The sequence below is a fragment of the Micropterus salmoides genome, unplaced genomic scaffold (assembly GCF_014851395.1).
Source record: "Micropterus salmoides isolate LMB-PRFRI ecotype aquatic unplaced genomic scaffold, ASM1485139v1 Ms_hic_scaffold_10, whole genome shotgun sequence".
Classification (NCBI taxonomy): domain Eukaryota; kingdom Metazoa; phylum Chordata; class Actinopteri; order Centrarchiformes; family Centrarchidae; genus Micropterus; species Micropterus salmoides.
Window position 1 is genome coordinate 29,909,371 of NW_024040041.1, and position 18,717 is coordinate 29,928,087.

The 18,717-nt window shown below is 39.4% G+C and overlaps 1 protein-coding gene and 1 long non-coding RNA gene across 3 annotated transcripts in view; one reads left to right on the plus strand and one right to left on the minus strand.

Annotated features, from left to right (window-relative positions):
- The window catches only part of grin2ca (glutamate receptor, ionotropic, N-methyl D-aspartate 2Ca), a 77,801-nt gene that overhangs the window by 13,763 nt on the left and 45,321 nt on the right, over nucleotides 1–18,717 (plus strand). Inside the window, exon 2 of one of the 2 annotated variants that reach the window (XM_038707442.1) lies at nucleotides 6,440–6,890. In XM_038707442.1, coding sequence (XP_038563370.1) covers nucleotides 6,456–6,890 — 435 coding nt within the window. In that variant the 5' untranslated portion in view covers nucleotides 6,440–6,455. Of the gene's footprint in view, nucleotides 1–6,439; nucleotides 6,891–18,717 lie in introns of those variants that run through there. The other variant, XM_038707451.1, reaches the window with a different exon arrangement.
- LOC119894846 lies at nucleotides 13,333–14,612 on the minus strand. The gene is made up of 2 exons (XR_005442985.1): nucleotides 14,505–14,612; nucleotides 13,333–13,658 (listed from the first exon to the last, which is right to left on the minus strand). It is a non-coding gene; the product is annotated as an uncharacterized LOC119894846 (long non-coding RNA).

The window sequence follows — 18,717 nt, forward strand, 5'->3', positions numbered from 1 at the left end:
TGGTGAGTAGTTTATGGAAAACTCATATTAGTTTCTGTATAATTCCTATAATTTCCAATAGAGGTCAATAGAGGTCATAACTGATGAAATGACTGTTGGAACATGGTGTAATATCAAAAATTACCCCAGAAGAAAATGATGTGGACAGTTTGGATGGACAGCAGTTTTACAGATAATGACACAGAGGAAGATGAGTTTATCAGTACACAGATACAGCAGGCTGCAGATGCATGGATGAGTGTATTGATCATATAGCAGAGGACGGGACAGGTGCACATTGTGAAACAGCTGCAGCAGAGGCGTCATGCCCAGAATATAAAAGCCGTCATTAAACACTGTGCTGCGCCAATGAGACCTCACTTCTCAAGCGGATGTATTTACTGCTACGGCCTCACGTTAAAGAGCTGGATCAGGAATCAGTTGGAGGAAAGTAGCGCCTCATCAATGGATGGCGATTTCTTTTATCCTACTTCACAATTCATATGAATAATATCAGAAAATGAAGAGCAGGAGAACTTTAGCTTTCGGGATACAATAAGATGAGGCTTAAAAATTCATTGTGGGGAAGTCCGGCTGTTGCAGTATTATTGACACAGAAAAGGGTTAGGAACACAGAAAACACATGGCATTGAAATAAAAATGCAGAAAAAATGGTAATATAAATACAGTTGACATAGTGTCCAAAAGAATGTGCTTGGTTAGAATTTCTTTGAGGGGAACAAAGATATGCAGTATGAAATAAGAAAATAAATGAGGTACATTATACAATGAAGAAAACCGAATGCGTGAGATTACATGTATAATATTCTCTGTGTATTAAAATGTGCTTATATTCTTATCACTGAGTCTGCGAAGACCATACATATTGAGCAGAGTGTGTCAATGTCTGCAGAAAATCCTATTCACCTTATCAACAATATTCAACTTACAGAAGCAGATAACATATGTACCGGCTGAACATGCAGAGGATATTTGCATTACTACCTGTACAGTTTGTCAAAATGGCCAGATGTCAGTAGAGAAGATAACACAGAATAAACCCCAAGGAAAGAAAATGATGTGATAAAGTCCCAGTAGGTAATTTTGAATGCTGCCTGTATCTGCACTTGAATGGCAGATAATTCTGTAAAGAAACAGCTTCCACCATATGTCACCCACTAGGGGGGGATAAGCACATCTTAAATGTTTGTTAGTCAAACAGCACTGAAGACAGAGAATACAAAGATTGTCTGTGAGGGGACTGCCACTGTTTTGGTACAGGTTTTTCTTTGAAAATGTATTCTTACATTAAATCTTATTAAATTTTCACATCATCAATATAAAAATACAGAGGAAAGTGGTTGGTCTGAGCTATTTTTAATAAACCTTTTCAGTCACACCATTTTGTTCCCTTATAGTAGTATTGACTTTGGCAAGAGCCCAGCAAGAAACCTTGTTAGAAAAAAATCAGCTATTTAAATATTCAGCCACTGGGAGATTGTGCCTGTACTTGTATTTATCAAGTATCAAGGGGACAAATGTCAGTTCAAGCAGTCACATTATAGGGACTAATATTCCAAACCTCCCCAAACAGCATGGAGAGTCAGCGCCGTAGGACAACCTGCCATATCAGGCCATAATCCCTATAAATAACCCAAATATCCTACACATATAGTTTGTGAAAGTTTGCAATTCAAATGAGAAAAAAATCTGGTCCCCACAAAACAATAAAAAGGTTTAAGGTGTTTTGTTTTAGTTTAGGCCAAGAGATAGGTTACTCTTAGTGTAAGAGTTGTTCTAGGCTTGTAGTGGTTAAGGTCAGGGTAAGTCACCAGGGAATTTGAGTCAATGCAATGTGCATATTGTATTGCATGTGTGTATAGAGAGTATTCTTCGCAGAGCCCCCCCCCCCATACTGTAAACAGGAACTTTATTTCCTCTGTAGCAGCAAACACAATACATAACCTTAAAGGGTAATTTCAGTATTTTTAAACTTGTGCCCTATTTTCACATATTTTGGTGTTGAAATGACTAGTAGGTACAAAAGGTTTTGGAATCCATTCAGTAGATGGCGTCAACTGTGCCAAAATTATGTCCACTAAAAGTCGTCTTTCCACTGACAGACCAGGTGTCTGACAACATTGTAGAAAGCAGAAACATCCACTAACATCCCTTGTTTTAAGAAACAGAAGTCTCGCTCAAGGGCAATTCTCAGTCTGAAGTCTCGAGAGAGGCAAGTTGTTGCATGGAAAATTTGATAATTGTGACCCATCGCTAATGGAGAGCCATGACTGCTGTAGATAAAAAAAAATGTATCTGAGAAAACGTGAGGTATATTTATCTCTAGAAATTTCACTCATGTAAGTTGTTTATTTGGCTTTATTTGTCTTCTAACAGTTTTAAACTTCCCAGAACAAACACACCAACACTATATTTACACATAGTTACTTCATGTGTGATGGGCAGATCAGAGGATCTATTCAATATAAAAAAGCAGTAAAAGTGCAAATGCAACCAGAAAGGATTACTGATGGATTGCTACCAGAGTAGGTGGTCTGATACACATTATAGACAGATGGTGAAAATGCATGTTTAGTCCTTTCAACAGTCAGCAACATTAAAATGTCTGTGGAAACAGTCACTTCCTGGGTCATGCCCCTGTGATTGTGGCAAGTGATAACACTCAGATGAACTAAACACTGGAATTATCTACCAAATATTTTCCAATCCAACAGGCAGAGCAGTTGCAAGTGCTTTTTCAAAGTCATACAGATGGTAATATAACACAAAACCCACACAAAATACAGGGAAGACATATTATTATAGTATTATAAAAAACTGCAGTTTTCACTAGTTTTTTTTTAGGTACTTCCTCAAATACAGTGAGGAGAAAGGGAGCTTTAACGTGTCCCAGAAAGAAAAACAACAAATAAAACTGAAAGGTGCCTGGTTGTAATTAGGGAACATGTATTAGGCTTCTGATGCACTCAATTCAACAAAAAGGCAGAAGACAAACTTTTTACAAATGCACAAAAGGATTGTACATTTGTTATCAGTTGCATGATTTCATTTTTTCACCTTACGTTTTATTTGTTGTTTGTACTCATATCGTTTCATCCACAGTTTTATTGTCTGTCTGTGCAAAACATAGCCCACACAAGTGCAACTAGCTGACGACGACAGTTTATGTCTGAAGTCACGTTTGATCATGCAAGTTTCTGTCCCCGGAACCGCCACTCTGAAATCGTTATATGCAAATGCCAAGTGTGTGATCCTGTGTCTTGACTAAATAGTCTGGTGTCTGCATTCTTAAATTTAAAATATAAAAAATCTGTTAATTCTGTCATGTTATGTCTGTGGTATCCCACGTATTTAAAATCAGTTAAGATTTGAAAATCCACTAGTGTGCTCCAAGCAGTGTTAGAATATTTAATTGAGTGTTACTACACAAAGATGGAGTAGGTTTATAAGTAGCTTATATCAAATGGGTCACACCAGCCTGTCTATATGGAATATAAAGACAGCAGGGTTTTGATAATTGATTTCACTCCCTCAGTCACCAGGGTAGAATATGACTGAATCTAGTTTGTTGCATTCATGATGCAAACAGCAACCTGTCTCTTATTCACGGCTCAAACTAAAGTATGTGTCTGCTACAACAAGGCTTCAGAGGCAAATAGATGGTGTGTTGTGATAATTCAGGATGGAGGTACCTAGTCATGCACCCTCCTCTTTAAAATCTCTCAATCCAATGAATGCCCACAGTGAATTTTGAGCCCCTTCAGAGTGAAGACTTCAGCCCTTGTATACACAAAAATGTTTTTTTTGAGGATTTAGCCCAAGCACAGATAAAAAGCCTCTTTTCTTTATGTATCATGCAGTTTACAGGTTCTGCTGAGTTTTAGAGTTTGGGGGGTCAGTGTGCAGCAAACCTACAGCACCAATTTGCAAATAAATTGCGTTACAAAGCTATCTGCTCTACACAGAATGTAAACAATAAATAAGGTATTAGGGCTATTCCCGTCTAAAGATTTACATCTTTAAAGATTTAAAGATTTACAGTCAAATCAGAATCGTCAAGTCCTGCCTATAGTCGACTGATTGTCGAATCGTGTGTTTTTGTGCACGGCGATTGCGAGCTGAAGCTAAACTGAGGCTTATTGTTGACCACTTTTTCTCTTTCTCTCGCCATTTGCCGGTCTTGTCCAGAGTTCTGCGTGCATACCGTGCTGGGGGTCTATTACAAGTAGCCGGCGTTTAAAAACGATAAAATATTCTTTGGTGGTACATCAACGGTGATAAATAATCCGAAAGTCCCGCGAGGTCGCGAACAACTCGGCACAACACCGGGGCTGGGGCTTGATCTCTTCAGCAAGTGTTCCTCCACTGCCACTACACACATACACACTACGCCTACACATGCGCACTGACGACCCAAGGTTAGGGTTACAATTTATTCACGCACAACATTTATTGAAAGTTTTTCTTGTTTATTTATAGCATTTCACGTTGAAATTTGTATTGTAATTGGCTGTATATGAACTTATTGTCAGAAAACTGGTAGTTCTATGTAAAATCAGACGTGAGACTGTGAAATTGACAGTCTAATCAGGCTCCGCCCATCGAAGCATCGAATCTTTGACTATTCAGGGGATAGACATATTAAAGGTATATTGGAAGTTAGCCAAAGTGGGTCTCTGTTGATATTTCCTTGCCTTGGCATAAGAAGGGATGTTGACAAAGCCTTGTCTCAAAATTACTGATGACTCATTTTCTGTTGGGTTAATCCTATATCCACCCCAGGATTCGACCTTCATATATCTGCCTCAGCGGTTTTCCTGCCTTGATTAAACACAAGGAAGCTTACAAGCATTTTGACCATGTACGTTTCTTAACCCTAAAGTATTTCACTGCTGTCGCAGCTGAAACACTGCTAATGTAATTGAAAGGAATGTGGCAGATGCCCTCTCACGGTGGGGACCAATCAATTTATAAAATGATTTATGAGGCAACACCTATCTGGAGAATCACACGTAGGAAATAGCATGTACAGCTTCCCACGCATGTGATGCCTTTTATTTGGATTTCAGCATGTGACCTGACTGGAAAAACAATCCCATGATAAGTATTCAAGAGATCGACCAACTAAGCGTCCCTGCTCCTCTAAGGCCTGCCTGTTCATCCTCCTGCCTGTTTGCAATGTTTTCTGTGATCCCCTCGCAGGAAGTAGAACATGGAGAGACCTGCACCACGCAGCTCCACTGAGCCTCGTGCAGTAGACAAATCTCTGGATAAGTTTATACACTACAATCAAGCCCTAGGCCATGACGCCTGGCAGGGATTACCAAGAGATTACAATATATTCACCCCACTGGGATTCCATCACATGGTGGATCAGATCACTGTGACAGGGGACCAGTGTGCAGCACTCCCTCAGGGCCACAAACACTACTGTGACAGATTTGACAAAGAGCCTAAATCAGTCTGACAGCTCAACACAAACCAGTGTCTGGCTACAATATGAATGTTAAACAACCGCTAAAGGGTTTGACATCTCGGAGCTCTGCCATGGCGTTTCTTTGCCATTACCTTCCAGAGGGCAGGAAGCACAGCAATTAGGGTTCTGGAAGAAATTAAGATGCTTGGCCAAGAGTTACTGGTTGCAATCCAGACGATTAGTGATGCAATGTTGCAAAAAGAGCTTTTTTCAAATGCCAACTTGGGGATTTGAATCCCTTTGTAAATATAGACTTTGCTACAAATCATAATTACGATGGATGAAAACACGTACAAAATCACGTAATTTGATCATAAAAATGGAATCAACTGTACAACAATATTGTAGAATCTGAGAAAAAGCAGACACAATTTATAAAATCTGAGTTATTCCTAGCAAAATAAGCATTTTTTTTTTTTTTTTACACAGCGAGCCCAAGTGGTTCAACTAATCAATATAGCCAAAACCATGCATACAGACCCTCAACATATTAAGTTTGAATGCCTTTGACTGCTGAAAAAAAAAAAAAGAAATCAGCTTCAAAAGTACTGTCACGAGAGAAAAATTTTAATCCTCTTGTTCTCCATTTGTTGCATTAAACACTGGACACCATCTGTTGGGTTGGACCACAGAATACACCAGCAGCAGGGTGGCAGCTGCCACCCTAAGACACAACAGCCTGGCTCCAGCCTCATGTTGCATGCTGACACAATCTAAAAATACTACTCTGGGCTCTGTTAATGGGCTCTTACACTTAGTTAAGGCAGGCAGACCAGCACACTGAGATGAAGCTAAAAGGTCATCAAAACAGGCAAACTCTAAACAAAAGGCATTGGTTGGCCTACCAGCTGGGATTACTGACTACCATCACAACATTTCAGAATAAGATAGCAACTAGTCCTGTGTATCTAGTATGTCAATCCACTCTACTGACCCCTCCCTCCCCTCTGACCCCTCCTCTAGGCAGTAGGTGACTGAGATGGGCGTTCGTCTAGGCTGCTTGAGCGACTCCCCGTGGTGGCCGCCGCCGCTGCTGCTGCTCCTGCTGCTGTTCTGCACTGTCCCCTGCTGTTCAGGAAGGCCATTTGGGATTCCCATGCCTTCTGTGAATGTGGCGGTGGTGTTCAGCGGTTCGGCCTACCAGGCAGAGATTAAGGGCCGGTTAAGCCGGGAAAACTTCATGGACCTGCCTCTTGAAGTGAACCCCATCACTGTGCTGGTCAACAACACCAACCCACGGGCACTGCTCACTCGCATCTGTGATACCCTCTCCACCAACCGCGTCCATGGCGTGGTGTTTGAGGACAACGTTGGCTCGGAGGCCGTGGCACAGATCTTGGACTTCATTTCCACTCAGACAGCTGTGCCCATCGTGGGAATCAGTGGAGGCTCTGCTGTCGTCCTGCCATACAAGGTCAGTGTGGGAGGTCTGGTCAGGGACAGGGAGAGGGCCAGTAAAGAGTTGGCTGGGGCTTTAGCTACTGCCACTACTTATGGGACCACTGCTGTAGAATATAATTGGAAACTGATCACACTATAGCAATTTAATTCACGCTCTAGGTCTAAATAAAAAAATTTAACACAGTGAGTCAAAGAGAGAGAGTTCAGTTCAGAGACACAGTCTGGGTAATCAAGGCCACTTGGGAACTAAGTCATTTCTTACTGATATTCACATTCAGCAACTCACAGTTCAAAGTCATAAACACAAGAAATGACAAGATGAATACAGATTATCAGCCGTTAAATAGCAGCAGTAGAGATGCCACCAGCTACAGTCCACCTTTGCGTCCTAAATAACATGTAATTTTCCTAATGTTATAGGCTAAATGACAGAGTCTCCAATTCATACGCTAAAAGGGGCAAGCAGATGGCTTTTCATCATTTCCCACCATCATCCTTGTTTGTAACTGCTTTAGGATAAACAGGCAGGTGTGGAACAACAGAGGCAGGTTATCAGTCTGAGAGCATTAGGGAAAACCTGCGAGCATAGTTTCATTTATACAGAAACACAAAGACATCACACATCCATGATGAAGCAGGTCCTGGTCTGTCTTAAACAGCTGGATGTAGCTTCAAAGGTTAAGGCTAGGCAACAGTGGTGCAAGAAGAGTTGAGATCTTTTACTTAAGTAAAAGCAGTCATTTAACACAGTGTAAAACACTCCACTACAAGTAAAAGCATTCAAAGTCAAGTTTGTACAACTGTGCTACTTGAGTATCAAAAGTATAAAGTACTCATTGTGCAGAACAGAATAAATTAAAGCAGCAAGCAGTGTTGGGCGGGCCCTTGCACGTGTAGCGCGTTGAGGTGTGAGGCAGCTGCCTGCGTGGCTGTTAATTGCCACGGAGGCTGCTTCATTAAAGGTCACTTCCTGTTGCCATCAAGTGGCGCTATGACTATGGGTAAATGTTGTCTCGTACATGTCTTGTACATTTAAAGCAGTGTTTTAAAGCAGTGTGGAAAGTCCGTTTTTATCTCTGGTCCCATTCCCACAGTTGGTCGCGGTGCTGGCCGCTTCGGTAGACTCCTTGGCCTCCACGACTGGCTCCAGTCCGCCTGCAGGGCTCACGATGTGTGTTATGTCGATAACTTTAATATTTTCTGACAAAGAATGTCTCTTTTTAAGACAGATGGACTTCACCCAAACAAACGGGGCTCAGAAATGTTAGCTGCGCACATACAGCATGTGGTGCGGTCCTCCCCTCAGGACTTAGGCCTATGTGAATGAGTAATCATTCATGCAGCACACCTGGACACACCACCGGTCAATGAACAGATCTCTGCCTCACTGCCACAAACAACTTTCTCCACCTGCTGGCATGTAAAGCCGTCTGCTCCCAGCACTGTTCCAAAGACTTGACTATTCCTGTCATCATCACGCATAGACCAGTAAACCGAAATGTGCACATCCCACACAGAAATAACAACTGCACCAACTCCAGCACCCAAAACAAACTCATTTAAAATGGCTCTCTTCAATGTGAGATCACGGTCAAGTGAATGATCTGAAATGATTTTATCTTGTCTGCAAATCTAGATTTTATGTTTTTAACTGAATCCTGGTTGCAAATGAATGACTATAGCCAGCTAGCTGAACTGTGTCCGCCTCAATATGATTGTTTTAGTCAACCGAGGGTCAGTGGTCATGGTGGTGGGCTAGTGAGCGTGTATAGGAAATATTTAAAATGTCATCAAGTACGCTATGATGAATTTAACTCCTCTGAAGTTCTCACTCTTAAAGTTGGAGGGCTGCAACCTATCATATTTATTATAATTTATCACCCTCCAAAACCACCTGGAGGATTTTTAACAGAACTTCCTGAATTTTTATCTACTCTGGTTTTAAATTATGACAGAATTGTTCTTTGTGGCGATTTTAATATTCATGTTGATGACCCCAACAATGTTAATGCAACTGACTTTTTAAATATAACCACTTCTTTTAACTTCAAACAACATGTCAAAGGGCAAACCCATAATACACATGGTATTATTGTCTTTACACTTGTTAAAGCACTTTGTAACTTAAAGATTATTATAACCGTGGTCATACACTGGACTTGGTTTTTACCCTGGGCGTCAGCATTTCCTCTGTGGACATGACCATATCCATAATAACCGTTTGTACAACTTTTAATCGTCAGTGGGTTTAGACTGGGTTATTGTACGTCTGGACGTGATACATATACCACAGAAATTTCATACACGTAGTTGAAACTTTGCCCGGGGGCTGCTCTGTAGGGGGCGCTAGTGAGCCATTTTGCCAGGCCCATGCGCGAAACCCATAAAATACAATATTTTTCCTGAATTTTCCTGAGTTCCTGAATTATGTGCAAAGTTTGGTGAGTTTTCCCCCAAAACTGAGATTACTTTGCGAAAGGAAGGAAGGAAGAAAGAAAAAGCAATTCCTTCAGTTCCAATAAGGACCTCACACGTTTCGTGCTCAGGCCCTAAATATTGTCATACATTATATTACTGTAAAATCACAGTTGCATTTAAGCAGTATTTTAATGTAATGCTGGTCAAGGTGGAGCTAATTTAATTTCAGTTTAATACTTGAGTAAAAGCTACTTTCCACCACTGTTTCAGCACCACAAAACCAGACGTTTTCCTCTCATCTATATTAAAGCTACATCGTAGGTCATAACACATTTTTGATAAGTATGTTCTATAGATCATCTTGCAGACTATGATATAATTCACCAGGGTTGTCATAGAGTGACCCACCATAACAGCAAATTGAGGCGATTCCACTTTGATTTTCAGATCTCATTTTCGGCCATTTGTTGTCAGGCGTCAGGTACTACATACTTTGACTTAAGTAAGATAGATGGTTTGGTCATCAATTCAAACAGTCTGCAGCAAGTATGCGGTAATTACAACAAAAATGAAATTATTTTAATCACAATTCCACTCAATGTGCACATTTATTTTCCTAGAAGTCACACAGAAGCCCACACGTACAGTAATTTGAGAACTAATTACATCAGCCATAATTAGCATAAGATAGATGAACAGTCACAATCTGTCATTTTAAAATGACTTAATGATTAATAAATATCTGAAATACAAATTAGCTCAGGCAGACATTAGAGTTGCAAGTTCAAGAAGCAAGAAATTAATAAGGGAACTCTGTCAAGGTCATAAAACATGAATCCCTATATATAATTTGTGGGGTCCAAAGACTGTGCTGAACCTTTATCATTACTGTGTTAGTAGTACAGTATGCAGCCCTAACTCTCAGGTGAGGTAAAAGCTTGAGGTGCTTGAAACACATACAAGCTATTAAAGTGCTTTTAAAGCTGGAAGGTTTAGCAGTAATGATCCATATATAGTGGCATCATCACCCACCACAAGAGGCTCAGCCACAGAGACCAACTATAATCCTTTTAGAATGGCTTTCTTCTGGTGACATTTTAGCGCCTCCTGCAGAAGACGACACAGAGCTCTGTATCACAAAACAACATCACATGTTGAAAACTTTAGTTAAGATTAATTGACAGTCTTTAAAGATTTAGGGAAAAGTAAACTTTTCACATTTTCACATTAGAGATAATGATTTATTAAATGCTATGTGTTGCTCTTTGAAGAAATTACACAAACAGAAAAGCGGGTTAAAAGTTGTATATTCAAAAGGATGAAATTAGATTTTGTATTTGTAATAATATTATGTAGAAACATATATGTGTGTGTGTGTGTGTGTATGCCCATAGAAAATTCCAATACACCATCCATATTAAATATAACAAAATGGTTTAATTTAAACCATCTGGAAATTATTTCTAATTCATTTAGTGCAGAAACTGCATTAAAGTGTAAAAACATTTTTTATGTAAAAGAAACATGGATGACAATGCAGAAGATAAGGAAGAGAAGGGGTCCAAGAATAGACCCCCTGTGGGTCACCACAAGAAACTCACTTCATATCAGATGTCCACCCACTTACAATTACAAAGTGTCTGATGTTTAATTTAATTAGATAGCCACAGAAAAATTTATAAGCAAGACATTGTGATCAACAGGGCTTATTAAAACTAGACCACAAACATTCAGTATCGACCACCTCATTAACAGCCATACACGTGAACAGATATTTTATCTAAATCTAGTGTGCACGTAAAAAAGAAGCTCTGCTACTGAAAATGCCTATAAATCAAAATCCTTTCAAATATTTCTGAAAAACATAGAAGGACAGAGACTGGACTATATACAAAATAATTTGGTCTTCAAATTTAAAGATGGTGACAATGTTTTTATTTTCAGATCAGTGGGAAACATTTTAGTTCGAAATAATTTGCTGAATACATATTTAAGAGTTTTGACAACTGATAGACTTTGGTGACCAACATAAGCGTAACTTCATCATGACCTGCTGCTGAGGGTTTTTTTTTTTTTTTTTGTCTATAGTACCAATAAACTCGAACTCTGAAGAGGATCAAATTCTTTTCAAATAATCAACTGCTGAATACTTGAAGCTATGTATATTTGATTAGAACATATGTCTAGTTATCTTTTAGACACAACAATGATTTTGAGTCTTGCGGCATTTTCTATTTTGTGAGAAACAAAGAGACACAAGTTAGACAATTTCCTTAATTATTTCATATGGGATTGCAAACAGCTCCCCTGTCATCTGTATCCATTTCAGAAAACATTTTGGGTGATCTTGCCATCAGCATGGCTTCTCGGGGTAATAAAAGAGATGCCGCTCAGCAGTTAATTCCTCCTGCTGCTCATTAGCACTACTCTTACTTGAGGACAATAAAAGCAACTCATAATAAATTACCAAATAAACACGTGTACTAGGAAATAAGCGTAATGACAAACGCAGGCAGCCGTTAAAAGGAATGACATCAGTAATTAGCCAGTGAAAGAAGCTGAGACATTAATATATACTGTGAGGTGAATGCATTAAAAAGGGCCTTACAGAACAGTAAGTGCATGCATTATTAATACGGACGTCCCAGTTTGATACCATTCATACTCTTCTACTACCCACTGAGATACCAGGCCTTTGATTGACACACACACCTCCCTGCCTCATCTGATAATAGCTTTTTTAAACAAATGACAATATCTTATGGTCTTGTGGCCCCCATGCAGGCAACGCGCCATATGTGGTTTTGCGTGTTTTGGCCCTTTACCTACAAATCTCTTAGATTGTTGATACTTATTTTTCTGACATCAGGACAGCCACTGGTTCCTGTTCTGTTGTGCGTTATGAAAACAAAATTGCAAAAGCAGAAGATATGTTTAAGAGGGGTGTTGCTTGGTTGGTTGGTTATGGTGGATAAAAGTTATTTTACTGTCATACGGTCGGTCTGTTCTGAGAGCTCCTATTTGCTGGAATGTCTTCAGTTTATGGTGGGAAGCTTTTACAGATGGCTTCTAAACATTGTTGCATTCACAAGCTACAGTAAAATCAAAGCCAGACAAAAAATAAGCAAACACGCATAATGCGCAAAAGCATCATCTTATTTTGGCTGTTTCTTGGATGGAAGCAAAATTCTCTCGACCAAATTCCCTGCAAATACTTTGACACCCTATGGAAGGAAGAAATACAAGCAGTTGTAGCTGTAGCTCAGTTGGTTAAAACGTGCAGTCTCCAGCCTCTCCTGAACACATGTCGAAATGTCCTTGAGTAAAATACTGAACACCCAAATTGCCCAAATTGTCTGTTTGGAAATATGTCTGCCAAATGAATGTAATACTATAAGAGTAATCTTATGTACAAAATGAAAGGATATGTTTTAGAAAATGGTCAGTAGAAGCGTAGCTTAAGTTTATAACATTTCTATTCAATGGGAAAAAATATACGTTAAACGTTAAAAGTTAAAAGATTACCCTGACTTTAAAGTCTGATTAAAATATGCTGGTAGTATACAAATGAAAAAATAAAGCTTTAGGACAATTGATACAGTACTGGATATACTGTAGATATATACTATGTAAAAGTTGGTTGATTTTGTTGTTGTTGGTTTTTGGTGACGTGCTGCTTTAGTTCAGAAAGTTCTGCCAATAGCAGGCTATAGGAAAGTAGAAAGAGGGGTCTGTCAGCATGTCTGCCTAACATCCAAGGGAGCACTATAGATTTCATCACGCCACGAGAGCAGTGGCTTTTTACCTATGGGATAAGTCTGTCCAGAGTGATTATAGTGTAGCATATCGGAATATAGATGACAGATGGAAAAGAATAGACTACCAAGTACTGATGCACAGTACCATTACAGTCACTGTTTCAAAATGAGATTTAAACTTTAAAAACAATTTAATCTAATGGTTGAACTGACAGCAAAATGACGTGTTTTCATTGACTTTGTATGGCTCAATGTATATGGAACACCAGTAGTCACCTATTTATGCTTACGATTAGTCATTTATTAATATTCAAGTACTGTAAATGTGCACATGCCAGCTATGAACCAGATACACAGAAATTATTTTGTTAGTCTTCTCAACAATCAGGGACGCCGCCCGTCGATTGATTTATGGGACGCTGTCAAAGGTAGTCAACAAGGCAATGAAGCTCATTCATTTTTCATACGTATCACTGAAACCCGAGAGTCTGATCTTTCTGAAAGTGACAGCATAAAATTAGGTGATAAACTGATTCCTGTCCCCAGGACATTTAGTTTGTTGATTGGCAACATCTGAGCAGACACGCCATTATCCTCTTCATTTCCTATCCAAATGAAAAAAGGAAATATAATGACAGTTTAGCCAGTGAGCAAACACATGGAGAGCCAGGAAGTATTAAGCAAAGTTCACTCCAGTAAGAATATTGCTTATTTATGCATCTATAGAGTTAAAACTTGTTCAAGCTAGCAGCCATATGTCAATTTCAGATGGACAAGAAATCAAAGCTACATACTTAACTATTGCAAGCAGATCAATCAGTTCCCACAGGCCTGCTCAGTGTGCAAGGAGTGGATAAATCCATAGCCGTAATCATTAAACAAATTACTGAAATGTTTGTGAAGAAAACTAGAAAGAAAACTGGACCTGTGCCTGGTTTAAAAGCTAAAATGTGGTTGCATCTTTGCCAGGACACAACAGCCCAGAGCTCCAACAAGTCCAGCTTAATCGATAAAATAGGTCATTTGTCATTGCTTTCCAAACAACCCATGATACAACAATGACTCATATGAGTGGTTTCTAATCTGCCATCTCTGGTTAACCATTTGGCTAGGTTTATACATATAAAACTATGTGGGTAAGATTGTGTTTATATTACAGAAGCGTGAGATGCTTGAACTGCCTTTTCTGGTGACACCAGACTATACCATTAGGGTGATTGTAAAGCATCTCAGCTAGACAAATGGGTGTAGTTTTAACTGAAAATCCTTTCCAGTGTAGCTTTGATTACAGTACTTTTGTTGTAGTGTCTTTGGAAAAAGCTGCGATTAATCTCTGAACAAATAAAGCCATCCAGTGATGTCCTTCAGAAGTAATTGCACACTCAAGGTGGTTGCTGTAGCTTTCTAATTCAACTGTTTCTCTCATTATGCATTTAGTTCAATATCCTGACCTAAAATCCAAAGCATCCTTTGAAGCATTCATTGTGCGGTCTGACAGATCACATCCTCCGAGCCACAGCGCTGTAAGTGGACAAAATGTAAGTCAGACACGAGCAAAACCTTGATTGTCTTTGCAGGAACATGAGCCTGAGGCTTTTCTCAGAAGTAGAGCAGTTATTTTTTTCTCTGTCTGCCTTCGCTTCATCCTGAAATCACTTGTCTCTACATCCACCACGCGCTACATTGGAAAAACCACTGGCACAGTTACAGTGCCACCTGTCTAGACAGACAGAGCAGTTAGGGCAGTATTAACTTTCCTTTCAAAATGTATTTGTTGTTGTAAATTAGTTGTATATAAACATAATATCTAGGATGCAGAGTTGCATGGGGACTACAGGTCTGAATCTCTCTTATCCAGTTCAATACTGAAGGATGAAAAGACTAACATTTTGTAAATGATAAACCAAAGGTTATGTACTGTATATAAAGTTGATGACTTCATGAGGAATATATGTTGCGCTTAAACATGCCAGTCATTAATATTTTTGTCCTCCATGCCATGTAACCATGGTTATAAATAATATGAATTTATATAAAGTAAGATAAAACTAAAGTTTCTGATATGGTTTTGTGAGATCAGATTAATTAGTTTGTTATTTGATGATCTGTGATTTCTCTTAATTTTCTAATGTCAAATGCAGAAAGAACTTCCATGCTCATTTGCATATTGTTTCAACCTTGCTAAATGCCACCTATACAGTATCATAATCTTTTTTAATGTTTTAAGTGGAAAATGGCCAGGGAGTTATGTGCCTGTTCCTAGTAGCCGTGCAGGATTTCTGTGACGTCAGCAGCACAGGAAGCTGGTGCCAGGGCATGTCCTGCTGCGTGGCGGAGGCAGACATATGTCGCAGCAAAGAGCTGTGGCCAGAAGTCACTCTTCATAGAAGAACAGAGAGAGAGGGATGGCTGCAGTTCAGTCATGTGACAAGGGAAAACATGCACCACTTTGTGTGTCATATGTTCAGTGGTGATTTCAATAACTGCCACAACACATTTACCACAATACATCATTTCATATTATATATATATATAAATAAACAGCTGTGGTTTAGACATAAATACTGCTCCAAGCATCTTATATGAATCTTGTTGTTACAAAGCACTAGACATTGCAAGATTTGAGCACTATACACTTGACAAAACGCTACAGGGTTAAAGTTGACTATACAGATTAACGCAGCGTTTCTGCATCTGTGTTTGTAAACAGATATGAGTTCTGTATATTTTACCCGTGTGAATGTAATCTCAGCCTTGAGAAGCTAAGCTTTCCACTCAATGGCTGTAATCTTCTTTGGGACTGTAGACTATTACTGTGAGCTTCTGTGGACAACACTATGGAAGTACAGCTTACTGACAGAGTCATGGCTGACACACATTTACAAACAACCGGGTTATAGTCCAACATACATTATCCATACTGGGCAATATGCTCATATGTATCATGAGAGTCCATTTGCTTATGACGTGGCATTTCTAACCTAACCAGAAAACACATTCTTGAATTCAGTCAAATGAGCTTCAAATATTTGCAAACACTGGTGACTGCACATTTAGTGTGGACAGAACAGAAGGCACATTTACATTTAGCTGACTTAGTGTGGACATAATCTAAAGCTAGAGTATATCAGTCTGTCAGAAGCATTTTTTGTTATATTTGTTGAAATTTTCTTCACATCTTGACAGCAATGAATAAATCAAATGTTTTGATTGGCTGTCGCAGGACTGTAATAAGCTGGCCTATCTGCCTGTGTACCTACCAACCTGCACACACTCTGCCCGTGCACTCACTGCACATGAAGTTGTGTTTTGTCTCTCTTCCTCGTTTGACACACACACACACACACACGCTGAAGCGCACCGACGCCCCCGATCTTAAGGGTTAGGGTTAAAACTTTGGATTTATTCACGCTCTTTAAAAAGATTTGTTGAAAGTTTCTTTCTTTTCACATTTTTATTTACAGCATTATATGTTGACATAGTACATAGTTCTATGTAAAATTAGAGCTTGAGCTCCCCCATATAGCCAAAACAGTATCATCCTACTTTCATAACGGCACTGCAAAGATTCGACTGTGAGATTGATAGTCGAATCAAGCTCCGCCTATCGAAGCATCGAATCTTTGACTATTTGGGGTCAGCCCTAGTGCAATTTATCATGTTGAGACTACAAAGACAAAAGACATAGAGTTCTTGGAGAGACATCATGGAAGAAGTGGGATGCAGCCAGGAGGAGGCTATGGCGGCAGGCTTTTCTCCCAGCCTTTGTGTGGCTGTGTGGAATGGGTATAAATCTTTTAGATGTGGTCGTATAACACATCTTACGACTTGTTCATTCCAAACCTAATGAACTCTTTAGTCTGCATTTGGCTCCTAGAAAGATGAACACTGCTGGTGACAAATTCATATTCTATGTAACCCACTGTAATGTTTCATTTTATTCCCTACAACCATATGCTTTGGACAGTACTGTACATGCACTGCACACTGACAGGGCGGTCGTGACTTTGAGCTACAGCTGAGCCTGTGGTAATGCCCCAGGCTCATTTGGACTGCGTTATCAGCCTGCTCTATGCTAATTGAGCTGTTGAGATTGTAGTTTGCAGGGGGCTTTACCCTGACAGACCCTTGGGCTAGTATGCTATGTACAAGGCATACAAAAACACAAGTACAAACATAAACACACCTGCACATACACACACCGACACCTTAGTACCTGCTGGGGAACAAACTGATTGCGCACCGTTGCAGATGCTGGAATAGGTAGCAGCACATACAGGAGTAAGGCAATCACGCTGACATATTTGCTGTGGGACAGTGAGGGGAAGGAGAAAATTAGTAGATTTATACGATCGTCTCAAGCTCCTCCGTGACTAACCTGCATAAGATCCCTGCACACGGTATGGATGCATGCAGCCAGCCGGCCTCCACTGCAGTCTAATCCATCTTAGTCCAAAGAAGTTGCCTTACATTGAGCTGAAACCAATTCCTAGTAAAGACGCTGATAACTGAATGTGATGTGAATGTGAATGTGAATATTTATCATTAACATGTGAGACCAGGCATATTAAAGACAAGATATGAATTAAATATGAAAAGGAATAGCTGCCAACTAATGGATATTAATTCTGTTGCATGAAGATGTAGGAATTCACAAAGTGTGTGACAATTTCTCTTTCAATGAAAAACTATGCATGAAAGAACTTTTGTTATTTATAGCTACATCACTGTTTGGTGATAGAGGAAGTCAGAGCAAACAAGGGCATTGACAAGTGAAACAAGACAACAGAAAGAGAAATGTTTTCATGGGCATGAGCATGGTAGAGTCAGAGGCACAAAGTCAGTGGATTTAGCCGTGACGTCTGAAATCGTAGGACGCTCATACATCACAAGTCCGCTGAACTGCTTTCAAGGACAAGGAGACATGCCAAATAAGATCACAGGCCTGTTTGCAGTCTCAGGATACCTGACCCCTCCAATCCTCGGCTCTAAGGGCCCAGAACTCAGGACGGAGTGTTTTTTCCCCAGAGAGAGAGGGTCAAGAGGTGGCCACCTACCTATCAGCCTGAGGAGGCCAACAGCTTTTATAACAAGATCACACCAGAGTCAGATTACAGGCAGAAATGTTCTTTTTTAAAATCACTTTCAAATAAATTAGTTCATAAAAAACAGAATAAAAAGAGAATAATAAACCCTATATATATATATACACACACACACACACACACAACATAATCTAATATATTTATGAACTCACTCATACTAATGTCTTGCTACTATCAATGATTCACAATTTAAAGTCTTTTAGAGTAATGTGAAACAGTAAAGATTAGGTAGAGTAACTCAAATCAACAATCTTTGTTGAAACTAATGACTATATGTAGAGTAGCATCAGTCCATCAGTGTCACATTAATTATAATACCTTGGTATAATTAATGGGAGAGAGATCAAGGTTGAGACTAATGTCAAATGTCTCAATCTATTTCTGGCAGGATTGTTAGTAGTTGCTTTTATTTGAATACCTATTTCTAATAAGGATTTGTAAGTTTTAACTAATAGCTTTATTGAACGTTAATAAATAGTTTATTAATGGCTTGTATTAATAAAGATATATGGGTTTCTCACTGTCTAAATAAGCAGTGGGGTTTTACATCAAAGTCTGC